Here is a 26,394-nt window from a genome sequence, read left to right as displayed (position 1 = left end):
TTAACGATCACAGAGGAACCGGTGGAAAATACGAGATCTGAAACATTGACGGTCGAATAAAAATAAATAAATAAATAAAAAATTGGGAAGAATTCACGTGGCCTTCATGTAATCTAAAGCTAATAGTGAAAAGATTTAAAAAAACAAAAAACAAAACGTGTTTATACGTTTTTCTCGATTAAATAACCAGCTGTTCGACATTTTGTGTTAGATGTTTCTCTAACGTTTACGGAAGGAGTCTCCAGTGTCGGTGCTTTTTCATTACGGGGAGTTTACGCTTTTACGGTTTTTCTGTAAGATGCGTGTTTTTCACACTGGGGCATGACGCGTAAGGATATTCATACAAAATTCAAATTCGTTTCCCGTTTTCAGTTTAGAATTCAATTCGTGTTTTTTTAAAACAATTTTTGGTCACGTTCCAAAGTACTGTGCCGTCAGAGACGCGTGGACATCTTTGTGGTTTTTAGCGCCAGAGTAGCGTTTCCATCCGCCACCCGCTAGCCTTCTGCATCGTAAATGATTTATTTAAATAAAAACATAAAAAAAGGTAATACTTAGAATGACTTAAATTAAGTTCTGTATTAAATTCGACGTAATGTAAAATGCAAATACGCGTTTAAAACACAACGTGTATAATTTACTTTCTTTTCTGGGCTCACGTTAATGTTATTTTTGCAAGTGCTCTCAAAACTAGGAGGGGGAAAAAAAAAAGGCGTAACCTTTACCTGACCCGATTGGATACTAAAGCGGGGGCGTGGCTTTTGAACTCGGTTTGCGTGAACCTTCACGGAATTCTCTCCAAACGTACTAATCGATAAACAGCCGATATTTAAAACGGAACAAAACATTCTCCCGTGGCGCGATGACGAGCGAATTTACGATAGTCTGAACTTTATGCAAATTAGTAGGGGTGTAACGATACCCTCGGGTCACGATTCGACCCGAATGTTTTCTGTCTGGATAAAACAAATCCCGATACCGCGCGGTATCGTGTTACTTCATCTTACACAGCGAACCAGTGAGTCATATTTTAAGTGAAATGATCGTATTCTATTGAAAATAAACGTTATTTATATCGTTGTTTTAGCGATTTCGCATTTGTTGCCGTTTTTTTTTTTTTTTTTTTTAAATTCAAGCACTTTCTAAGCACCGCTAGATATAAAATGTCTGTTCTCAAGGTTTTTCCAGTACTTGCATTTAAAAAAAACGTACGTACAAAAAAGCCAAGTTCAAGCACTTTGTACAAACCTAGATTTCAGTGTTTATACACAGCGGTTAGCATAACGTTAGCTCGCTAACTTGCAAACTGGAAATCTTAGTAAAGAATTTAGGTTAAATGAAGTGTCACTAACCTTTGCGTATTCTGCAAAAGCAGCGAGATGTGTCGTTTTAGCGAAAATAGTATTAACTGCCGCACGTACAACGTTACTTACGGTACAACCGTATCGACGATACAACCGTTTAAAAAAAATAAAAAAATAAAAAAATACAGTGGCATCGGCGGTATTTTGAAGTTTTAGTATCGCGATATACCGATATATCGTGCAACCCTACTGCGAACCATGCACCACCGCTTGACCAAAATCTAAAAAACAAACAAATATGTTTACTGCGATTGACGAGTTTCAATCTAGCTACCGTTAGCTAGCAGGCAGTGAACGATACCAGGGACATTCCGCGATCTACTTCACAGTGTCACAGTGTACACGCCATTTGTTCGCAAACTAGCCCACCTCCGTGTCATTTTAGAATAGTTGCAGAGATAGAAGTAGTTTAAGTTGCGGTGTTTTACGTGCGTGTCTTTTCAAATATTACTGACGCAATTAAAGAACCCGCGTTAATCATGTGCGCGTGAGGAACGTGTTTGTAGCTGCACAGATCGATCTCGTTTACTTACACCAACGCACGTGCGCTTAGACAGCTGGCGATGTAACGTTAGTCACGTTTCAATCTAGCTACCGTTAGCTAGCAATCAGCGAACGATCCGTACGTGCGTATCCGCCGAGGTCGTCCGTGAGACGTCCACGTCGTTTCCCGATTAGTCTCCGAGAGTAGAGGTAGGCCCTAACCTAAAGTTGTGACCTCTAATAAGAAGGATTAATCTTTAAGAGCGTACGAACGAACGATCGCCGGCCTCGCTGCTGTCAAAATGCCGTTGACGCCGACGTTGAAGTCGTTGTCGTCGACGGATCCAGTTTGAGACGACCTTCCGCAGTGCCGGGCAGTGCCTGGCTCTGCCTCAAATATTTTCGCAGGAAGAACGATAAGATTACACGAGTCATTCCATAACGCAACACTACATCACTCTTCAAAGAAACGAAACAACTTCCGCTATCTGGAGAGTTATTTATCGCGCAGTGTTCTCATTGACAAAGTGTTTCTGTAGGCATTCCACACAGGGTAGTGTTATAATTGCTTACTATTATTATTATTATTGTTATTATTATTATTATTATTATCCCTTTAACATGGTGCGCTGAAAACATTCGCTCAGGTAAATGGATTCTCTCTTTCTCGCTCTCTCTTTCTCCTTCTCTCTTTCTCCCTCTCTTCCCCCCTCTCTCTCCGTCTCTTTCTCCCTCTCTCTCTTTCTCTCTCTCTCTCTCTCTCCCTCTCTCTCTCCGCGATACTTGCCTCATGTCAGGGGTTCACCGGTGTTTATATTGCTGGACCCTCGAGCGCTGCACGAGGCTCTTTGGAGTCTCGTAAACGAACACGTTTGTAGAGCGTCCTGAACGAAAGCGTCTGACTCATCACCCAGCTATGTGCCGTGTTCACGCTCTGCCACACGCTTCGTCGGTCTGCATTAGCACGGGCGCCGGACGTTTGACTTCCCGCGGGCTCGTCCGAGCTCCGCTGCATCGACTCGAGAGGAGATAAGAAGCAGACGCACCGCTTCTAAAACTCTCCGAGCCCGTTCCTGGAAGCTTTCCGTTTCGAACGCCGCACAAATTACGACGTTCGCACCGAATCCTGTGCGTTTTTAATTTATGTAATGGAACTTTTAATGATTATAAGAAGAATAATAAGATTAAAATAAAATTGTAAATATGTAATACAGCGATGAAAGGCTTTACTGTCGTTTATCGGAACGATAAATATGACAGATAAGATCTGGAACGGCGTGTCAGCGACCACCGGCCGGCCTCGAGTCGGAATCGCGGCACACAGATTGAGTTCGGAGGGGAAAAAAGGAATAATGGGTTTTGCCAAGCCTTCCTTCTCAGCACCTCGGAAGCTTCGCTTTCTCTCCAGAGTTAAATTTTGAACAGGGGTCTCTGCATGGCGTTTCATTATTCATCAGGTGAAACAGGAGCCAGGTCAGTTTCATGGTCTGGAGAAGTGCTGGAGGGGATGTACCAACTCATGGCAAGAAAGGGGGGGTGGGTTTGGGTGGTTTAGGCAGAAGTGGGATTTGATGCCGTAAGTATGTGTCTGGGTTCCTCGACTTAGAAGGTTAACCAAGGTCATCAGTTTGAGGTCTAATCCAAGCTGACAACCTTGTGTTCCAGTGGGTTCAAAAACCCCTACGCTACGACCAGCGACCCGACAAACGGTTAGTTCATTACAAACATCAAACCCGCCGATCGAGGATCGGAAATGTCTAACCAGCCGAGCGCGGCGGCCGGGACGGTCGTGTTTGGCGTTTGGTTTCCCAGCCTGCTTCATTAGCACCACAGACAGGAACTACGAATAAAGAGCGCGAGCATCCTCGACGCCGCTGCTCTGCCGTCCCGAGCGCCGAGCTTTGGAAGCCCACAGCGTGTTGCCTGAGAAACCTCCAGGCGATGGGTCAGCAGGACCTGTGGAATGCCAGGCCTCGGTTTCCGGCTATTGTGCTCAGCAAGCACCCTAGAGGTGAATAGGCAGACATTCTTCCGCTACCCTTCGCCTCCCCCTCCTCCTCCTCCTCCTCCTCTTTCACTTTTATTTACTCGCATGTCATATTCACCGAGTTTCGGCTTTTACAACCAGTTTTTGTGTTCGCACGAATTTCGAAAAAAAATTTCAAGATGGCAAGATCCCACGTTTTATTTTCCGATCCTGATCCCGAAACCTTGTGCTTCGGCAGATGTCGTTACTCGTACGCTATCTGTCCGTTCCTTTAAAAGCCACTAAGCCTAAAAAAAAAAAAAAAAAAAAAAAGGAAGTGTTTTTGAAACACGGAGCACTTCATTTAAAAAAATCAATACGAGAGAAAGACCAAACACGTAGCTTAAAACATGACAGATTCGTTTAAGTCCGGTAACACAAAAATCACGGGCGTGGTAAAGAAGTATAAATGTTATACACTCAAACCTAAGAAAAAAAGAAAATCACGTCTCCAATCTTTTCCGTCTGTCACAGGATCTGATCAAATCCGTACTATTTATTTGATTTTTTTCCTGAGATCATTTTTTCTGATATTAGGCCGATATTGACCCTGGTACTCTTAATAAATAAATAAAGAAAGAATGGAGGCTGAAATTAGACGAATACAATCTATTATTTTGTTTTGTGATTGGGTGAGGTTGAGTCAAAAACATAAACAACCTCTAAAAGTCGGTCTAAAGATGAAATGCAAAAAAGAACGATAAGTTATATAATGGATATCAGTCTCATGTTTCAGCACTTTATGTATCTATTATCTGTTTATGCGTTAATTCACAGAATATAATTCCGGATATCAAATTGCCGCACTTTATCCAACTCCTGAACATGTCCAGTTCCTCAGACTCGGCATCACCGCTCGAGTTCGTCGTTAAACTCCAACCAGACGCTTTCTGGAACGTTCCGGAAAGCTTTCCCGCTAATGTGACCGAGTAAGCCCCGGCCACTGCGGTTCAAAAACAGCGGCGTAATTTCCCGAACCGCAGGACGGTTGTTTATATTCGACGGCTTAATAAACTCCGATCAGATTTACTTTACATTTCAGATCAGATCCGTTACGTTCCAGGAAGATCAGAAACGTACACCGGACACGCTGGCGGAATCTGCTACGATGCATCGCATGGAGAAATCGGTCTAATAGCGACGCGGAAATTATTAGGCGCTGCCGTGGAAACCGCGAGCGAGCTGTAAATAAAAACGTTCCTTTTGTGGATTTTGCAGTTTTTATCGAAATGAAGGTTTGCTTTAGAGGTCAGTGAAGCGTGATGTTCCGTGGTCGTCTTTAACGCGTTACGATGCCCTGGAACGTCTCTGTAAGTCTAAGTCTTCCTGTTGTTTGGTGTCTTGCAGGCACACTAAGCCCCTGACCTTCGCCGATTGTATCGGAGATGAGTTGCCTCTGGGATGGGAGGAAGCGTACGATCCGCAAGTCGGCGCCTATTACGTCGACCATAACACGAGTAAGTTCTACATCGACCTGTATTTAGACCGATCGACTTCTTGCTTCTTTGCCTACGTAGACGTGCGTAATAACAGTGCTGTGGAGTGTTTTAAGTTGTATTATCGTCTCTATCGCTCACAGAGAGCACTCAGCTGGAGGACCCGCGGGTGCAGTGGCAGCGTGAGCAGGAGCTCATGCTGCGCGAGTACCTCGACGTAGCCAAGGAAGCGCTGAGCGCCCAGAAAGAGATTTACCAGGTCAAAGAAGAACGCCTCCGTCTGGCACAGCAACAGTACAAGCAGCTCAACGACGCCTGGAGGGACAAGTCTTCGTCACAGACCAGCTGTAAGACTAGACCATATAAACGTTCCACCTTTAAGGTGATACAGCAACCAACAAATAGTAACGTTATAGGAAAGACAATAACCTGGTTACACAACTGTGACGTCACCAAGAACAGGTCGTCCCTCCAGAATTGACGAAAGAACGAGGCGAAAGCTTACCAGGGAGGCTGCCGTGAGACCTAAGGCAACATTAAAGGAGATGAGGGAATATCTGGGAAGTACTGGTGACTCCCTGCACGTGACAACAATATCTCTAATCGTCACGTATATGCTTCTCTTCAGCTAGGACTGGGCTCTAGATGCAGGCCTTTGTTCGACAGCTGAAGATGAAGTAAAATGTCACCTTCCAGCATGAGAAGCGCAAATCCACGTCAGAAGAAGAAGATGGTCAACGTTTTGGAACGTCTCAGTCAGAGCACAGATCTAAATCCTGTAGAGAAACTGTTGGGGTATCAAACAAAGTATTAGTTAAGGGGTGTGAAAACTTATAGAACCAGGTTATCGTAAGTTAAAAAAATTTTTTTTGGAGAATTTTGTTGGTTGCTACGTTACGTCAAAGGTGGAAAAAAAAAAAAAAAGATCTGATATTGTGTAAAGACGATTAAGCGAGGGGGGGAAAAACCGTTTCAACTCCAGACCGTTTCAGCGTAAACTCCTGTGTCCTGAACACTACAAAGCACCGACACTGGAGACTCCTCCCCTAAATGTTAAAGAAATGTCTCCTAACCAAAAAATTTTTTGCCTTTCTTGAACACCACATCGTTTATATATATATTTTTAAAAAATCGCCCGACGTTGAAGTTCCCGTGAACGAGCTGTTACTATAGAAACGATGACGTACTAGTTATTAACGTTCATCGACGTCCCAGCCGAAAGTACTGTCCATCTTCCTGTTAATCAATCTCCACCTAGTGAACGTTTCTTAGCCTTACTTATCCCCCTAATTAACATTCTCTTCATCCTAGACTCCAAATCATTAACTTTTAATTACGAAAGCGCTTATGCGCAAGAGAACCACCGCATTCCTCATTTCATACGTGTCCCTGAGTATTATTATAATCTTATCAGTTGGAATGATGTTTACTTGCATTCTTTCGTGCACGTCTAATATTTGTCTTCATGGCTGACAGGGGCGTGTAAAGCGTGTAAGACTCGTGCTTTGATTTAACACCGTGCTAGTTTATAAATGCGTTTTTATATATATATATATATATATATATATATATATATATATATATATATATATATATATATATATATATATATATATATAGTGTGTATATATGTAGTATTTCTGCAGTTATTGTATGTCGTTATGAGATGCCAGAGAGCCGCAGAGATAAGATAACGCTTCCAATGTGTGTTCGCTATCTCTCTCTCTCTCTCTCTCTCTCTCTCTCTCTCTCTCTCATATGCAGTAAATTCCAGATCCTCATCAAGCAGTAAATATGACCCTGAAATTCTCAAGGCGGAGATCGTGACCGCTAAGAGTCGGGTAAGGAGTCCTTTCGATAATAATTCTTTATTAGAACTGACGATGTGTGATAACTCTACAACCAAATAGTGTTTAAAAAAAAGAAAAGAAAGAAAGGTTTTGCATACATTACACGGGATGTACATAAACGATAAGTCGTTTACTTGCTAATCAGTAAATCGTAGCTAGCTGGAGGTGTGAACATGGCCGTTTAGTCAGCTAGCTCAGTTTATCCGGCGAACGTTAAATAATGTTTTTTTATTTATTTATTTATTTTTAAAACAATTTATCTTAGGATACATGTAAATTAAACGATTTGTTTACAGCTAGCTCGTGCTATCGTAGATCGTAAATCTCGCAATCGTATAGGTTTAGTAAAAAATGTTAACATCGGATTAGAAAAAATAAAATTAGCGCAATACCAACGAAAAGTAATTTAACGACGATATTATATCATCGTGTCGCTCGGCGCTAAGGAGTGACTCTTTTAAGAAGAACCGAGAACGAGTTTTTCCTTTAATTTGTCACACGTCTGTGTATAAGATGGTCATGTTTATTCTTCAGAAAACGCAGTGTTGTTTTAGGTCGTCATGAGAATGTTAGTTTGTTTGTTTGTTTATTTATTTATTTAATAAAGTAGGCTGATTTTAAAGAGGCCGTTTCTAGGTTTTTTTTTTTTTGTGTGTGTGTGAGTTTTTAATTTTTTTTCAGAAGCACCGTAGAAGTTGTCGGTCGTCGCTTGTTGTTTACATTTTTTTTCTGCAACAAGCTCCGCCCCTTTCCCCTCAAAGGCAAACCACAAGGCATGAAACATATTCTCCTACATTCCTGCGCATGGAATTTGATTGACAAAAGAGATAAAATCGTTTCTATCTGCCAGGGTGTTTTAAAAAATTTTTTTTACGTTACGAGTTACGTGTCGTGTTCCGTTTAATAAGGAATCTTGTCCTGCTCTCTTCTGTTCAGGTGAGTAAGCTGAAGAGAGATCTGGCCTGCATGAGGCAGGAGCTGCTTTATAAGGAGCAAGGCTTTGAAACGCTGAAAGAGTAAGTACAACCGGACCTTCTGACACACTGTGACGACCACGACACTGCTCTAACGATCAAATCTCTTCCCTTTAACGTCAGAGTTCTCCCTCAAAATGCACAAATCTACACTGGGAATCTGGAATGATTGACAGATGTGTAGGTGTTTTTAATCTCTACTGTTTTAACCAAAACCCCGCCCCCCCTCCTCCCTTTCCCACCATCTTGTCTCGTCTCGGGGTCTTACTTACTCCCATAGAAAGGGCGGTACAAATTAGAGAAACGGACCGTTCCACGTAATATTCGAATCTCCCCAGATCTACGATCAGGTCTAAACGTCCTGCGTTACTCCTGCGTACCGGGGTCAGCGTTGCAGCACGACGACTCGCAGCTCGGTACGGCGCATCGCAGCGTCACGACCATCTGAGCGTCTGCAGCATCCGCCGTGCTCGCCAGAACTCGCTCCGAGGGAGTTTCATCCATGTCCAAAGAAGAATACGTGCGACAGATGGTGCATCAGTGTCTGCACAAGCAACCGGAAGGATTATTATAATCTTTTTTTTTTTCGTTTAAGCATCGAACCAAATGGAGATTACGCACTGACATGGTGTACTTTTGGTGTTTGGTGAGATCCGTTTGTCATAAACGATGCAAAAACAGACACATAAATAAAGAAAGCGAGAAAGAAAGAAGGCCCGGTGGTTAGCGTGTAATCCGGTCTTCACCTTAGACGAGTGTTTTGTGAAGCGAGTGTATTGAAACACACCAGGTGCTACGTTCGGCAGGTCTGTAAACGTCATCGTTTGTAAATGAGGCGAGTTTGCGATCGAGTTTTAATAGTTTCTGATGGAAACGTATACGCAAACGTCGACTCGGTGACACTCCAGTTCTCAAGTTTTACCATCACAACCTTGTCCAGAGGGTTGTTCTTCAATCCTGTACGCTAATCTTCAGAAATCAAGAATCTCTCTTGATTTGCTCACATTTTTTATTTATTTATTTTTAAACAATCGGCGCCTCGAATTCTGTTTCCGTTCACTCCCAGAAGACGTGCCTTGCACTGCTGAAGCGTGTTTGGGTTTTTAAAAAAACAACGCACTCAGGGACTGGGTTTGACTCTTTGTCGACTCGCCTTTACTCCTCTACTTTACTCACTCCCTCTCTCCCGCGCTGAAGAATGCGGACGGACCTGTTGTTCAGACGGCACGCGTGACTCGCCGCCGACTCGCTTCCGGAGTCCACGCCGACCGCCGCTGCAGCCTCCCGCAAACATCGAGCCCTCCCTCGCACTGTAAAGGTGTTATTTAGTGGTTTTGTGAGTCAGTTAAGTCAATATTTAAGGAGCTCTGTTCAAGAAGTCTTCTGTTTGACTTGATGTTTTAATAATGACGTCAGAGCGGCCGGTATACGCCACGTTCTGTTTAGTTTCACCCCAAGCGCTCTTTGTGGCCGTCTCCAAAGAGGACGATACAGCCAGATACATATAGGCAAACCTATTTGTAAGAGGCTGATCTTTACCTGGCAAATATTAGTCGTCCTGTCACACTCAGAGTTTTGCTTTCGTTCAGAATCGACCACAAGCTGGCGAGCGCTTCGTACGGCTACAAGCAGCACGAGGCCCAAGCCATCTTGAAGGAGGTCAGGACGATTAAAGATGCCATCAGCTCCGGGGAAAGAGAAAAGCAGGAGCTCATGCAGGTAAAAAGAAAAAAAAAACATACTCATACACGAACCTTCCATCATTGAATACCTGGAATTGCATAAAGAATATTTATATATTTTTTGCTTTTGTGATTATACCATTGATAATCTTTTTACCTAAGAGTGTGTGTGTGTGTGTGTGTGTGTGTGTGTGTGTGTGTGTGTGTGTCTGTCGAGTTAAACAGCTCAGGAATGTTAGGGTGAGGTAATTTCTTTACTGTGAGAAGTTATGCACAGGGTGAGGCTTTACACTCGAGGATGCGCTTGCATATTTTCGTGCAATACCTAATGGAATAGCAGAGCGCTGATGTCACACATCGTGCCGAACACACGCCGTTAAAAGCATGCGGTTTGATTAGCGTGATATCACAAAAAAAAAACAAAAACAACAAAAACAGTAGCCTGTATTTTTCTCAGAGGAGGACGGGGGGAAAAACTCCGACGTGGCCGATACGGACGGAAATTAAATCGGAGAGGAGCTCCTGTAAAATAGGAAATTACCCCAGGATCCCGAGTACATTTAATCCCGTCTGAATAGGGCTTACGATGGGGTGGGGCGGTGGAACGACTCTAATAGTATTATTCAAAGCTATTGTTTATGTAGAAAGTAGCATACAATATTAAAAACACACACACACACACATATATATATGTGTGTATATCTCATGTCTTTCTGTAGATTTGAGGTTTAATTGTTTATGGCAATGTCTTCCTCTCAGAAACTGGCTGTGCTGAAGGACGGCTTCCGTCTGGATTACGGCTCTCAGAACGAGCTGTGGGCGAGCAACCCCTCTCTGGCCGACTCGAACCTTTCGCTCCCTCGCCTCTATTCGGACGCAGAGTCCCAGACGGACATACCCGCCGAGGTGAGACGGCGAAGTTGAATGTTTTAACAGGAACAGGCACGACTCTATCCATCCAGTCCTTTACAGGCTTTCATTCCTTATTAGCGACACTGGCGCGTCTTAGCGACGGTTCAACTCGCTTTCCTAGAAACAATTCGTTGCGTGAACCGATCGTGATCTCTTTCCTTTTTTTTTCGAATCAGTTGGTTTCGATCTCCAATAAGCTGGCAGAGAAGGTACGACTGAGCTTGAAGTACGAAGAGGCGAAAAGGAGGTACGGTAAAGTTACATCTTTTTTTTTTTTTTTTGCCCCTAGAAACTTTTTCGTGTTTTCCTGACCCATTCTAACTCTGTATGGCCAAAAGTATGTGGACACCTGACCATCACACCCATATGTGGTTCTTCCTTAAACCGTCGCCCCAAAATTGAAAGCGCACAGTTGTATAGTCTGTCTGTAGTAACGCTGTCGCGTCACCATTTCCCTAAGAACCCAAAAGACGCCCAAACACTGCTCCAGCACCACAATGCCCCTGTGCACAAAGCGAGCTCCATGAAGACATGGATTGAAGACAAGGTTGGAGTGGAAGAACTCGAGGGTTCTGCACTTGAACACCTTTGGGATGAACTGGAAGTGGAGCCTCCTCACATCGACATCAGCGCCTGACCTCAACCTCGCTAACGCTCTTGTAGCTGAATGAACTCGAATCCCCGCAACCACGCTCCAAAATCTAGTAGACAGCCTTCCCGGAAGAGTGGAGCGCATTATAGCGGCAAAAAAAGGAGGAGTAAATCTGGAACGCGATCTTTGACAAGAACATATACTAAGCGTGACGGTCAGGTGTCCACAAACTTTTGTCCACGTAGTGTGTTTTTGCAATCATTGCAGAATTATTCTTGTTTTTGTTGTTGTTGCTTCTTTCCTTATACGCGTCCGTCTCGCCGCTCGTTTCAGGATCGCAAACATTAAAGTCCAGATCGCCAAGTTGGACAGCGAGTCGTGGCCCGGTTTGCTGGATCCCGAGCGAGACCGGCTCATCCTCATCAGCGAGAAAGAGGAGCTGCTGAAGGAACTACAGTACGTCAAACCCTGCAAGCGCGCTCCCAGCGACGCCGAGAAGATCGAAACGGAGAAAAAGCGTCTGGAGCAGGACCTGCAGGCGGCACGCGACAGCCAGAGCAAAGCTCTGACGGAAAGGTGAGGGGAGCCCACCCGTACCCCGGAGAGGATAGATAAAAACGCAGAGGCGCAGGAAAAACTCCTCGAGGGTGATGCGTGACACTTCGGTATTCGGGATTGAGTAGAACGCTACAGCGAGGGTTGCGTTAAAGCCGGTTATGGATTCTTAACCCTATGGGGCGGTAGGACGGAGCAGCTGTTATGGAAGACTGAACTCATTTGGGAATGCTGCTGATGTCGCCTGGGGAAGTAGGACATTCGCTTTCAAAAACAAGGTCAACTATCGCAAAAATACGTCGAATTATCCGCTCCTTTAATAACCGAAGCGTGCCGGATCGCAGTCGTCTCCCCACGGCTTCCCGAGAGCGCAGACGCCTGCACCGTCGGGTCAGGTTTCCGTAATGAGAACGCCAATTAAGCGCTCTTTGTTCTTTTCCTTCTTTGTATCTTTCCGTTCCTTCTGTTTTTTTTTTTTTTTCCCCTCGCTCCTCCTCCTGGATTATTTGAACAGGCCGCTTGTTCTGCACACTAGATCCCGTATCCTCGTCCAGCGCCCTCTCTCTCTCTCTCTCTCTCTCTCGGTCTCTTCCTGTAACCCGAGCCGTAGAGGAGATGTAGGTTAAACACAACGGCCGCCTTTTCTTCTTCTTCCAGGCCTTCCGCTCTGCGGCATTCCACCGTAACTTCACCCAAACGTGAAGGAAGGACAGAATACAAACGCACCAGCGGAACGAATGTCTTCTGGAATATTATCACGGACAAATAACGCTTTCTTATCCGCTTTTGCCGCAGGTTGACGTTACACTGCAAGAGGAACAAATTGGTGAAGGAGCTGGAAGATGTCGTGAGGCAGGCGTCCTCGCTGCACACCCAGCTGAAGAGGTTTATACCGTTCCATTATGCACACAAAAATACAACAACCCTGAATATCCAGAAACGTACACTACCGGTCAAAAGTTTAGACACACTCGTTCTTTATTATTATTTATTTCCCCACATTTTAGAATAATAATAAAGACATGAAAATTTGTGGAGTAACACAAATGGAACTATGAGAATTATGCCGTGATAAAAAAAAAAAATCCAAAATAAATCAAAATAATTTGAGTATTTTCGCATCTTCGAAGTCGACGCCCTTTTCGACGAGAATTCCCAGAAACGTATTCTCGGCGTTTTCTCGCCCGATCTCTTGAGGAATTTCCCCGAGATGCTTTTTAAACAGTATTAAAGGAGTTCACACCGACGCCGGACACTTATCGGCTGCTTTTCGGAATGTTTCGCTCCGAGTCGTCCGTTTAAAAACAATATTTTTCTGTAAATAAAATGTTAGTTTTCTAATAAAAGAAACGAATACGTCGGCACGGTTATATTTTTGTCTACGACACCGATTTCAAACATTTACTCCTACACCTTCAGATCAAAAGGTTTTTAACATCATGAGAAGCAGTTCAGTCGAGTGTCCACAAACCTTTGACCGGTAGAGAGAGAGTGAGTGTGTGTGTGTTTTTAAGATATGTAAATAAGCACAGCGTTGGCTTGAATGAGGTTTTGTTGCTATGGTTCGTTCTCAGGTTCTCTGCTCGTTCTCTAAAGCAGAGACACACCTGTGTGCATGCGGCTAATGAGCCTGCCGCGCTTTAACGAGCTTGTTTTCACACCGAACGCATTTTAAGTTATGGAGCCAAAAATAGAGTCGTATCCCTGCTACGCTTTCCGAACTGACGCCGCTGTTTCTTCTCCGCTCTGATTTCTGTCTTAGCCTGTCTGCTAGCACGCTGTCCTGTTCGTCGGGCAGTAGCCGAGGGTCTCTGACGTCCAGCCGTGGCTCTCTGGCCGCCTCCAGCCTCGGCTCGCTGTCGTCCCTCAGCTTCACCGACGCCTACTTCGAGCACCAGAGCGAGCTGAGCGACCCGGATTTCCAGGTCAAGTTGGACTCGCTGCTCCAAGAGAGCATCTCGTCTACCTACAGGCCCTCCAGCTCCATCCCCACCATCCACGAGAACGAGGTGACGTCGGGGCCGGCCGCCGGCGCCGCAGGTCAGGGCGCAGGCTTACGCGCTCACGCTCTACGTCTGTCCGAGACGCCGCGCTCCATGAGCTCGCTGTCTCCACGCTCGTCGCTCTCCTCGCTCTCTCCGCCCTGCTCGCCCCTCGTTCCCGACGCCTCGTCGCTGGCCGGAGAGACCTTTTCAGGATCGGCGTCCCAGCTTGATCTGGAGCTGCAGGCCCGGCTCAGCGAGCTCAGCCTGCAGGGGGACGCCAAACAGGACGCCTCTAAAGGTATGCATCACCAACAAGCGTAAATGTACGGTAAATATATACACGTTCAGAATGGGCTACAGTGAACAAACATTGATGGATGTGATGACGGCGGGAAGGGGGCGGGGCTTCCATGTGGTGTTGTTTAATATTGGAGAACTCGGCACAGTAACTCAACACCGAGCCAGTAAAGTGTCAGAGACCGTACCGGCAGTGTCACATTTCTACTCTTCTCTCCGTGTGTGTGTGTGTGTGTGTGTGTGTGTAGATCTCGATTCCCAAACAAGGGTCCCCGGTTCCGGCTCAAAGAAAGCGGGCGTGACGTCGGCCGTGTCGGACGAATCGGTGGCGGGAGACAGCGGCGTGTACGAGGCTTCAGAAAAAAGGTTAGTGTTCAGTTTTGAAAAATTTCTTAAGAACCACGGACGCTTCTATAATCGATGGTAGACGAGTCAGCCGGAGAATTATCGCCACCCTTGGTAAAGACGGGTCTAAATCTTAATGGTGTTGCCGTGGATTTGGATGGATGGAGAAAAAAAAAAAAAAAAAAACGAGCTTAATATTACATACAACCCCAATTCCAAAAAAGTTGGGACGCTGTGTAAAATGTAAAGAAAAACAGAATGCAACTATTTGAAAATCTCATCAACCCATATGTTATTTGCAAAAGAACCTAGAAAACACATCACATGTTTAAACTGAGGAAATTTACCGTTTTAATAAAAAAAAAAAAAAAAAAAAAAAAATTTGCATTCGATGGCCGCAACACATGTCAAAAAAGTTGGGACGGGCGCAACAAAAGGCTGGAAAAGTAAGTGTTCGTGAAAAGAAACAGCTGGAGGAACATGTTGCAGCGAATCGGGTTAACTGGCGACAGGTCAGTAACGTGATCGGGTATAAAAAGAGTATTTTAGAGATACAGAGTCTTTCAGAAGTAAAGATGGGTACATTTTCCTCAGTTTAAACATTTGATATGTTTGCTGTGTTCTATTGGGTTTATAGGATTTGCGAATCAGTGGGACAGCGTCCCGACTCTTTTGGAATCGGGTTGTACATGAGGGAACGCAAGCCTACTTTCCTGTTGACTGACCCCATTTTCTCTCTCTCATGAATAATTTTTATGGACTACTTCTTAAAATTAACAATCCGAAAATAACCCCTTATTAATATTTACTCGGGTAGCAGTGGTGGATAAAACACACACACACACACACACACACACACACACACACACCTGCTCCGGGTTCCTGAGACAAGCAGATCATATTTCTTTAGCAAAAACGAAAGTTTCTGTTTAAACTAAACGAGCGAGGTTCGCCACGTCCATGCTAATCGTTCTGCGTCCGATGCTGGACGGACGTTTTTAATTTATATCAAAAGATTTATAAATAAAACTCCTGAAGCAGATTCGATCGAAGTTTTCTACTCATCTGAATCTTTTAAAATTGTAAAAACAGCGTTCATTTAAAACAGCTTTTGTTTTCAGCATTAATTACATTGCCCCCCCCCCCCCCCCCCCCCCCCGAAATAAATGACTGGTTTTATTAAATGTTTTGTTGTTGTTTTTTTTTCCGTTTTTTTTTTTAAATGGAAAAATGTACGCCGTGATGCGTACCGTGCGTCGTAGAAACGCCTCGAAAATATCGTGATATGACGCTGGTAAAATCATTTAGAAAAGCGAGATGATTAAAGCGGGCCGATTAAAGGAGCCGTTATAGCGCCAGCTGCAGGTATAAAGCGTTACGTTACATCCGTATGCGCACGATATCACAACTTTTTACTTTTCTATAAATAATGACTAATCGCCGAGAGTTCCTTTAAATATCTAATGACGGACGTGATGTAAATTCCCCTTGATGAACTAATCCAATCCGAATAGGGCTTTAGACACAGTACTGTTTCTGTAACTTTGTGCGTTAAGTGTTAAACTGTTCTGCTGACCGAACAGGCCCGGAGTCCCTGCCGAGCAGACGTCGGGCGACGAGGACGGGGGATTAGTCAGCTGCGCTCAGATCAGACTGGGCTTGAAGTACGAGGCTAAAGAGAAGCGCTTTGCCATCTTCGTCATGCAGCTGACCAACTGCAGCACGCTGTCTGTTCCTGCCAGCCAGAACATGTACGTTCCCTTTCTATCGTTTCAGCTTCTTTCCGTTTTTAAGTCTCGCCTCCACGTGGTACGGTAACAGCTCAGCTGTAATGAGGAGCCGGACAGTAGCTTTCAGATCTTCCGCCACCTAAAGCACTCGAACCCTGTTGTAGTTTATAAACCGCACTATGTGTAAAGTTGATCTATTGTTCAAGTTACAATTCAATAAATAAATAAATGATCATTTCCCTAAATCGTACTCCGTACTAATGCAGTACTCGTAGTATTCTAGATCTGAACTAGCGCTCTTCAGACGACGCCGCTACAGTCGCTCTTCCTATTTACCTCCTTCGTTAAACCTGTTCTAGATTTACTCTGAGTAAGCGAATACGTGTGTACTGTATGTTTATGGATCTAAAGTAAATACTTGTGTGTGTGATGTTTACCGTGAGCGGCCGTTTTGATTCGACCTCGCTTGCCGAACCCGAGGGCGTGTCGAGTATCTCGCGTGAACGCCACCTCGTTCCTGTGCGCAGGTACGTCCGGGTGGTGGTGCTGCCCTGTCCGGAGGCCACCCGCTGCCTGTTCCGCACACGCAGCTCACAGGCCCACGACGTGCTGGAGCTCAACGAGGTGTTCGCCATGCAGCTTTCCCCCTCCGCCTTCAGACAGAAGACGCTCCGCGTCGACGTCTGCTCCACCACCGAGTCCAGAAGAGAGGAGTGTCTGGTAGGTGTCCTGAAGACCACAGGTTACCTCGCTGAGAAACGCATGCAGGACTGTTAAGTGTTGGTGTTTGGGGGTCAGTAAACCTGAAAATACCTAAAGTTCAACTCACGTTGTGAGGTAAAGGGTGCGGCGATACGATTAACAATATCATGATGCGCAGGTTTGCCTGCAAAACAGTGCAGCCTTAAACATTCATGATACTTTATTTAATGTCTAGGTTATTTTTTTTTCTTGTATAAATATTTTTAAAAAAGTTTTAAATGTAAGCAATTTTAAATATTTGAACTAATATAATGTTAACATCAAATCAGCTTCGAATTAATTTAGTTTTAAAAAATTATATATAATATCTCACGATATACGCGATGTTTCAGAAAAGCGTGTCACGACATTGTTTAGCGTGATATCGATGTCATATGGTGAAGTCGTTCGGTTCTAATAACAGCCTGACTAAGAGTGAGGCCCAGGGCTGGGGCGATATGATGGTGTAATATCCATATTGTGATAAATTATGTCACGATACACTTTATATCGTAGGTAATATCGAGATATCGTAGGTACATTTTTTTTTTTTTTTTTTTTTTTTTTTTTTTTTTAAGAGCAGTGACAAACAGCTGATCTGATTTTTTTTTTTTTTTTGCATGATTAGACTGTAAAATAATTTTTTCTAACTGTTATTTAAAGAATTCATTAAAAGTATTTGCATTTTTTTAATTAAACTTTTTAAGACAGTTTATTTTCATAGATTTTTAAAAAAATATTTTTTTTTACAAAACCTCCTGTGATGCTGTTTTTCAGTTACCAAACCTAAATATCGTGTATCAGAAAAAAGCATCGTGATACAATATTTTTGTCATATCGCTCACCCTTAGTAAGAACGTACGTACGCAGGTACGTAGCTAGGTGAGCTGCTAGTTAACCGATATCATCGTCGCAAATTCCCACAGTGTGTGTCTATATATATATATATATATATATATATATATATATATATATATATATATATATATATACGTTTTTCTTTGTTTTCTTTATGGTTGTTATTTTATCTTCACCATTTTTTAAAATGGCTCAGTTTTAAAATCTGAGCGGAACTGTCATTCGGCATTTTACACAGATTCCACGATTCGCGAGTGGCGTTCCGATCCGGGAAAATCTCGCCGCGTGCTGGGTTTAAAATCCGCGTGAAACGTTCGGAACTCTATCCGTTAGATCTCCACGATAGGACCCGATAGTTCTTCAAATCAATTCCATATAGCTTGTGATCATTTTAAAAAAATATTAAACCGTTATAAAAACGTATCGCGATGCCACGACGTACCGTGACGCGATTTATCATGATCCCGATATCATATCGTCGTATTGCCCAGCCCTAATATCTACAGTCTCTCTCTCTCTCTCAAAAAAAAAAAGAAAAGAAAGGAAACCCAAATTTAGTTAACGGTGACTGTACATTTATTTTTTTGTCCTTTTTTTTTTTTTTCTTTATTAAAGGCCGGTGCTCAGATCAGTTTGGCTGACATGGAGTGTTCGGAGGAATGGTATACCAAGTGGTACAACCTCCTCAACTACATGCTCATCCCAGACATGAATGGCAAGAACAAAGAGCTCAAGGCTCCCACGCAGTCCGACAAGGTGGCGCACACACACACACACACACACACACACACACACACACAAACAGGGACCTTTCAGACTACATTTCAAGCTACAATCTGTCTTTAATGCTCAATGATATAATATATGTGTGTGTATTTGTGTCTGTCGCATATTTTAGACAATAGACGGCTCCTCAGAAATCCAAGCAGCTAACGTGAAGACGGCGGAGACAGACTGGTGAGTGGACGCGTGATCACTGATAAAACCGAGACGTCTCATAGAGAATAAACGAACGACCCGACAAACCTGGAGTCCCTGCTGAGCAGATAAAGCATGCGAATTAATCATCTGCAGTCAAATCGGTGCGAACCTGAAGCACAAAACTAAAGACAATAATAATCATTAAAAAATAATAATAAAGTGGATTAGGTAGTAGCAAGCGAGGAGTTAGTTCCCCAGAGCGCAGGAGAACAACGAGCGCTTGTCCGTGCCGAAGCGGTCGATGGATGGAGAGTCCGTGCTACAGCCACTTCCTGTCTCACGTCACGTAACGTCATCTGTCTGGTCGCCCCGATCACGAAGACGCGAGACAGGCCGGGTGAATTTCAGCCCGCACTTCCTCTCGTTCCTCTCTTTCCTCTCATCCTTCATGCTGCCTTTAATACCCGTCGTTCACAGGAACACCGTCGTTCTAAAGCACAAGCATTTGTCTCTTTTTATCCATCTACGAGACAATCTCAAAGCGCCACTCGCCATTACGGAACAGGGCGCGTAACCGACTTTAGGCAAAGCCGTGAATAAATAAAGGAAGGTTTAGGTTTAGGATTAACGATGTCACTATTCAGATTATATATTCAAGGCGTATGTTGTGTGCTTCTCTACAACCCCGTTACGAGCATCATGAACTTCTCAAGTCGGACCTTAATATCAGATCAGCTGCTTCTGTTCGGTTCGGTTTGGCTTGTAATAATTAAATATTAAAAAGTTATTCAGAACGTATATGATACCAAAGAGGAAAAATCTCAGCGTACTAGATTTAACAACGAACGCGTCGAAGCAGTGGTGTTTAAGGCTCTGGGTTACTGATCGGAAGGTCGGGGGTTCAAGCCCCAGCACTGCTAAGCTGCCACTGTTGGGCCCTTGAGCAAGGACCTTAACCCTTTCTGCTCCAGGGGCTCTGACCCAAACTTCCTGACATGCTGGGGTATGCAAAGAAAAGAATTTCACTGTGCATATGTATATGTGATAAATTGTCATTATAAACTCGTTTAAAGTGTCCGAGCGGCCACGCCTTCCCGACTTTCCTGATCGGAGGGCGAGTTTTATTCCGCCAATCAGCGTGTTTCTTTGGGAGGAAAAAAAGGAGTGGGGAGGGAAATTCCTCATTTGAGAGACGCATCTCAGTAAATAAAATACCTTTTTTTTTTTTTTTTTTTTTTTTTAAATTGAAAAACGCCTGGAATAATATTGAGATAAACGGATATAACGCGCTAAGGGAATGTTGGATGAAGACAAAATTTCATTTGGAATTCTAAAACATCCAGGTATAACTTTCTAAAGAAAAAAAAATCCTAACTTCAGGAGGTTTTGTTTGAGTTCACAGTTAAAAAAAAAAAAAAAAAAAGAAAACCCAACTTGTTTCTGGAGTTTTTCTAAAAATTCTAGATAATTTATCCACTCTCAGACCAAAAAAAGAATAAAAATTGGGCCTTTAAATTAGCTAGGTTGAATAAAAGTTCTCCTGTTTAAAATGATGTATGGCACTTGATGCTGTGGATCGTGTATCGACAGGCGAACGGAGCCTCTAGAGGGCGACGTGTTTGTGGACGGTCTGGGCAGCGACGTGGAAGGGGAGGAGTTTAACTCGGAAGGCTGCCAGTGGGAAGTGGAGGAGGAGGACGAAGAAGAAGAAGTGGTGGAGGAGGAGAAGCAGCAAGCGGCGCCAACCAAGCCTCCTTCAAGAACAGCGGCGGCTATTCCCGAAAAGGTTTTAATTTTCCCCTTAATTTATCAGGATTACTCTTTCTTACAAAAAGATGTCTTCGAGATACATTAAAGAGACTTCAGTTTCACGTTCGATCTATTTGCAGTCGTTTTGTCTGAACGCAGCATCTCACGGTCCTTCCACAGGTGAATAAAGAGACGAGCATGGAGGGCCTCCCTCACGCCGCCGCCTCTGTGGTCCGGCCCAAAGAGCGACGGCTTGAGCTGAACCAGCAGAACCTTTTTGTCAGGGGTAACACTATAATCCGCTCCAAGACCTTTTCTCCTGGTCCACAGAGCCAGTACATCTGCAGGGTAAATGCACGCACACACACACGCACACACACTTGGAAGCACAGGATTTCAACTTCCTGTACATTTGCGCTCACTCCATCTCCTTTACCCGCGTCGTTAGATCAACCGCAGCGACAGCGACAGCTCCACTCTTTCCAAGAAGTCTCCTTTCGTCCGGAACGCCTCCGAGAGGCGCAGTGTCCGTATTAAAAAGGTAAGCCTTCCGAGAAGCTCGGTTAAATATTCGACGAATGCTGACGCTCCCTCAGAAGACGTACAGGTTCCACCCCTGAGGGCTACCTGTCCTCGTACCTGAGCGCAGTCATACAGAAAAGCATTAGCGCCGAAAGGTAAGATTTATCGACAGTGCACACGTCTCCTGCTGACTCACGTCTCCCCGGCAGTGCTGCACGTGAACACACTGCAAAGACGCCCGGAGATCTCGTCCTCGCCGCGGTTTCTCTTCCGTATTGCACGCGTACGGATATTTTTGATATGGTGAATCTTGTAATAGGAAACCGCTTAACGTTTTATCATCTTTATGCCGATTCTTCTGATCTGTGAGCATTTTCTCGGTAGCAGGGTGTTCCGACCCGATACGTCATGCCGTTAGATAAGAATATACGTGAGGACCCTTTTTGTCAAACGATGAGCTCAGCCTCTCCGGGACGCGTTATCGCGTTAAATAATATAAAAACGTCTACGTCGGGTAGAAGAGTTGCTCGCGTAGGCATGACATCATCCATCTTTTTTTTTTTTTTGTTTCGCTTTTCTCGTCGTCTTGCCATTTTTGAAATAACACAAGAAATTAAGGCAAAGTTTTTACCCCTTATGGCGAATATTAAACACCGAAATGTACCGAGGTCAGTTCCCATCATGCACCTGCCTCAAAATGTTAATTGATGCTCATCACATCTCCCATCCAGCTCCAACCTCACAGTTATAGAAATAAATAAATGAAATCTAGAGCATGATGGTTTTTTTTTTTTTTTTCCACACTTGGAGCGGAAATGAATCGGACTGGCGTCGGTCGGTTTACGATTTCTATTGATTGTATTCCCCAGCCTCCGACGCAGACGCACGGCTCAGACGGTGTGATGCGCACTCCTATGGACCTGGAACTGGAGCTTCAGGCGTCTCGGACGCGCCACAGCCGGCTGAACGAGGAGCTGCGGGTGCTGCGGCAGCTGAAGGAGCAGATGGAGAGCGCGAGGCAGCAGGGCCAGCGCAGCCTTCCCGCATGGGTTCAAGAGGACGAGCGCTTCCGATTGCTGCTCACGCAGGCCGAGAAACAGGTCTGTCACGTTTACACGTCTTCACGAATCACGTGCTCCACCAAGGGGTTATTGTAAAAGAATTATACAGTATATTCTCCAATACTGCACCATGTTTGTTCGCATTACTTTCTATTTAAAGGAGTACTAATTTTTAGTAAAGATTTTTTCCCACTGTCTAAAGTTATCGTTGGTAATAAAACACAATAATCTGCATTGTTTGTTTGTTCAGTGTCCTAACGGGGTTAGTAATAAAACAAAGCAATTCCAGCAATTTTTATAATGCTACTTTCTTTTAAATGCAACAGTTATAAGCTTATCACGCTTGGTGTTTAGCTTCGCGGGCGTGTAACGATACACAGATTTCACTTATGATACGATACGATATGATAAAACGTTATCGACGTTATAGAAGTACAATAATAAAAACTGTTCCAAATGAAATATTGGCTCTGTAGCCAGGTTTTCGCTGCCGTACAGGGTTGCCAGGTCTAAGCAAAATTTCCACCACAAGGATATTGGACCAGAAACGTTCAGGCATTGGAAAATCTTTTTTCCAGTCTTTGTGCCTTATCCAATTTTAATTCGTCCTCCTCGTTTATGATGAAACTATTAGGAACCCCCCCCGCCAAATTTATTCGTATAATCCGTATACTAGTGTGATAGTGTGCGAGGTTGTTCCGACGAGGGAGCGTGAGCTCGATTAAGTTTAAAAGTTGACATGACCGACAGCTCACTTTATTCAGAGTCTGGTACCGTACGAAACGATACACGACATCGTTACGCCTCAAAAGGTTTGAAGACACGAACAAAAAAAACAAACGAAAGTGCCGTTAAACGATCGATTAAATATTTACGGACCGCTTTCCACACAGTGAAAGTTTCGACTTGTGTCACCGTTGTTTACCGTAGACTCAGGAGGAACAGCTGCAGGAGCAGAGAGTGGAGAAGATGATGCGAGCGGCAGCTAAGGAGGTGCACAAGATCCGAGGACAGAGCCGCAAAGAAGGTCCCGAAGTCCAATCCTTCAGGTGACGCTTCCACGCCCATTTCTGCAGTTTTACTTTCACGCTTTTTAACCAGGAATTCCATGGCATCTTGTATTGTGTAATAGTTTATTGGGCCGCCTATGTTACCTAGCGTATTTTACCTAGCGTATGACCGCATGGCACGTGCACTCGCCGGACGCTTCGTTCGTTCTCCGCGATTCTCCAGACAGCCAATCATGTTGCAGCAGGTTCCTGTTAATGTTCACGTCAAACATCAGGACGAGGAAAAATTCTCAGTGATGTCAGCCGTTCGATTGGTTCAGGAACGGCTGGCTTCTTTGGATTTTCACTCACGACAGTAATGTAATGGCGCGTGAAACAAAAAACAGCAGTTCTGCATTAAAGACGACGGACAGACTGGTTCGAGCTGACCGGTAACTCGAATAAATAGCTACTCTTTACAGCCGTGCTGAGCAGAAAAGTACGTCAAGATGTTGAAAGCATGAGTTGTATGAAGTTCAGGTGAGTGTATATCTCGATCCACATCTCTATTAACACCTGTGCTTCTCCACCCCCCCCCGCAGAGAGAAGATGGCCTTCTTCACACGAGTAAAGATAAACGTTCCTGACCTACCAGCTGACGACGTATAGACCGCAAGCAAGAGTCTAATCTGCTGTTTCACTGAAGAAGAACCTGACCTCTGGTGGTATTATGAAGAATGAAGAATTATTACTGCAGAAAATTATTAAGTGTATACTCCGTAGGAAAAATGTCCATTTTAATACACTGGGTTTTTAGCTCTCAGTTGAAAATCTGTAGATTATTTCTCCTTTTTTTTCTTTTCTTAAATTGTACCAACAACCACATTTTTTTTTTTTTTTGTATCCGTAGCAATATTTTGTTTTTCTTTTACTACTAAAAATTGTATATTAGTATCTGTATTAGTTTCTTTTTTTTTTTCTTTTTTTTCTTTTTTTTTTTTGATAGTCGATCATTCCAAAAACACCAGAGTGTTGTTGTTGTGTTTTTTTTTTTTTTATATATATATATATAAAAATAACACAACTAGAGGGAGAAAAAAACTCGTCGAGTCGGCTTGCTATAACTCGATTATGTGAATACAGATCCTTGAGGTACTTTTATGATTGATAGCACAAGGTTTTGGAAATCACTGTTTAGATGTATGTTGGTTTGGGTAAATTAGGTAAACAGAAACAACAACAACAACAAAAAAGTAAAACCGATACGCCAGTGATGTCTCAATACGAGACCGGGGCGTGTTTAGTCGCGCACACGCGTTCAACAAGGCGCGTTCTTTTTAAACATTTAACACTATTTACAAGAAAGGGAAAAAAATTTCAAAAACGATCGAAAGTACAAACTAACGGTAGGCGAAATCGGTTTTTAATGCGTAGTTAGCTCAGTGATAGCTAGCTGTAACTCATGATCAGCGTCACTACGTGCTGGTTCTGAGCGTTTGTTTGTTTGTTCTTAGAAGTATAAAACTTTTTTTTTTTTTTTTTTTTTTTTGTCCACAAGGCACAGCACACAACGCAGCGTCCATAATCCCAGCAATTATATTTAATCTGCACTTAGACGTCCCACAGCCTCTCAGGTAGAATTTGGCTAGTTCATGCACTTTAATAGCTAGTAATCAGAGAGTGAGGAACGCAATCACGGCACGTTGTAACTATCAAGCACAAAAAAAAAAAAAAACGGAAAAGAAGGCGGCCTGATGCGTGCTCTCTCTGATCTTGAAACGAGAACGGAGAGAGTCGTTTCCGATTGACGTTTCGTAATAGAAAAATGTTTTCATTTTTGAAGTCCCTGAATTTCTTTCTTTTTCTTGAAAAAAAAAAAAAATTTTTTTTTTTTTTATTAAAGGCCAGATTGCTTCTAAGACACTCGTCTACTCCCTCTTCAGCTTCTCCTCATCCGAAGCTGTCGCTCGACTTTAGGAGCAGATCACGTTTCTCCCCGCTTCATTTCTGTGCTCTGTCGTGCAGAAGGCTGTGATCGCACAGCTAGTGAAATATACCCTCACCGTCACCGGCCAATCGTGTGGTAGCAGCGCAATGCATCAAACCGTGCAGCTTCAGTTAACGTCCATGTCGAATTTCATGACGGGGGGCCACATCTGGTACCAACACCCATGCCACGGTTAAACTCGCAGAGATCAGATTTTCCCCCATTCTGATGTTTGACGTGAAGATTTTATGACTTGTGCTACTGCCACATGTTTGAAGGATCGGATAATCGCATAAGCGAGCAGGTGTACAGGTGTTCCTATTAAAGTGGACAGTGAGTGTAGATCAATTTGATTGTATTCAAGGTTTTTTTTTTTGTTTGTTTTTTGCAGTGCTTCCTTATATTCTTGCGTTTTGAGTTTTTCCCCACACTACTAGACTATGAATGTTTTTTTTTTTCCTCAACCTGCTGTCCTTCCAGCTCTTAAAGACCAAGATGCTTGTTTAAAGCACTTCCATCACATCATCTCCGTCTAAAGTGAGCACTTTTCGAGTACTTGCGCCGCAATCCGCCGGACCCGGAACACGATTTTTCACCCGGGTTCGGATCTAAACGCGCCTGAGGCTCAGAGCGACGTCGTATTCGCGTGCCTAATCTCTGAATTCGCTTAACGGATCGATCGAGATGTGTGTGAAACGATTTCTCCGTGATCGGAAACGTGGAAACGACCTGGCGTCTTCCGGAGGCGTCCAAATCGACGGAACCGCGTTACAAATCTAAACGTCCGAAGTGTCTCCCAACACGTTTTCGCCACACAGAAGCCGCACGTCAAGTTAAAAACCAAATTCTTTCACGTAGAAAACGACGCAAAGGGAAAAGGTCGCGACGTCAGCCGCGTTTATGTCCGACGTGGAGATGTTGCCCGAGTTTCGTTGCACTTTTCCGTAGGTCAGGGTTTTTTTTTTTTTTTTTTTTCTTTTTCTTTTCTCCTGGAATTCCCAGTATGACGGATTGCACCATTAGGAACGTTTGTGATGCCTGTGCTGCACTGTGACCTTTTTAGGAAGTGGGGAAACTTAGTAATCGCGATCGCGGCATTTTTTTCGACGTGCGTACGAGTTACGGAAAAATCGGGAATAAAAACTTCTCGCTCGCTGAACTCAGTAGGAATTCGGATATGATGGGGGGGGGTGTTTTCTTTGTTTTGTGTTTGTTTGTTTGTTTTTTTTCCTAGCTTCATTCGAACAAGACGGATCCAAAAAAATAACCTCCCCACACACACACACACACACACACACACACACACACACACACGATGAAGACGTGATGATTGTT

General features: G+C 43.8%; 1 protein-coding gene across 1 annotated transcript in view; it reads left to right on the top strand.

The window, feature by feature from the left end:
• wwc1 (WW and C2 domain containing 1) overlaps positions 1 to 23,895 on the top strand; it is a 28,582-nt gene extending 4,687 nt beyond the window's left edge. The window contains exons 2-22 of the mRNA XM_017492205.3: positions 5,221 to 5,330; positions 5,453 to 5,656; positions 7,074 to 7,150; positions 8,096 to 8,175; positions 9,723 to 9,852; positions 10,575 to 10,721; positions 10,904 to 10,974; positions 11,653 to 11,895; positions 12,670 to 12,759; positions 13,637 to 14,157; positions 14,405 to 14,522; positions 16,085 to 16,252; positions 16,759 to 16,951; positions 18,446 to 18,586; positions 18,729 to 18,787; positions 20,342 to 20,537; positions 20,681 to 20,848; positions 20,949 to 21,041; positions 21,892 to 22,122; positions 23,014 to 23,132; positions 23,675 to 23,895. Coding sequence (XP_017347694.1) covers positions 5,221 to 5,330; positions 5,453 to 5,656; positions 7,074 to 7,150; positions 8,096 to 8,175; positions 9,723 to 9,852; positions 10,575 to 10,721; positions 10,904 to 10,974; positions 11,653 to 11,895; positions 12,670 to 12,759; positions 13,637 to 14,157; positions 14,405 to 14,522; positions 16,085 to 16,252; positions 16,759 to 16,951; positions 18,446 to 18,586; positions 18,729 to 18,787; positions 20,342 to 20,537; positions 20,681 to 20,848; positions 20,949 to 21,041; positions 21,892 to 22,122; positions 23,014 to 23,132; positions 23,675 to 23,741 — 3,226 coding nt within the window. The 3' untranslated portion in view covers positions 23,742 to 23,895. The remainder of the gene's footprint in view (positions 1 to 5,220; positions 5,331 to 5,452; positions 5,657 to 7,073; positions 7,151 to 8,095; positions 8,176 to 9,722; positions 9,853 to 10,574; positions 10,722 to 10,903; positions 10,975 to 11,652; positions 11,896 to 12,669; positions 12,760 to 13,636; positions 14,158 to 14,404; positions 14,523 to 16,084; positions 16,253 to 16,758; positions 16,952 to 18,445; positions 18,587 to 18,728; positions 18,788 to 20,341; positions 20,538 to 20,680; positions 20,849 to 20,948; positions 21,042 to 21,891; positions 22,123 to 23,013; positions 23,133 to 23,674) is intronic.
• Positions 23,896 to 26,394: the final 2,499 nt, after the last annotated feature.

The sequence above is a fragment of the Ictalurus punctatus genome, chromosome 18 (genome assembly GCF_001660625.3).
Source record: "Ictalurus punctatus breed USDA103 chromosome 18, Coco_2.0, whole genome shotgun sequence".
Classification (NCBI taxonomy): domain Eukaryota; kingdom Metazoa; phylum Chordata; class Actinopteri; order Siluriformes; family Ictaluridae; genus Ictalurus; species Ictalurus punctatus.
Note: the sequence above shows the minus strand (reverse complement) of the source record. Positions and strands in the feature narration are given on the sequence as shown.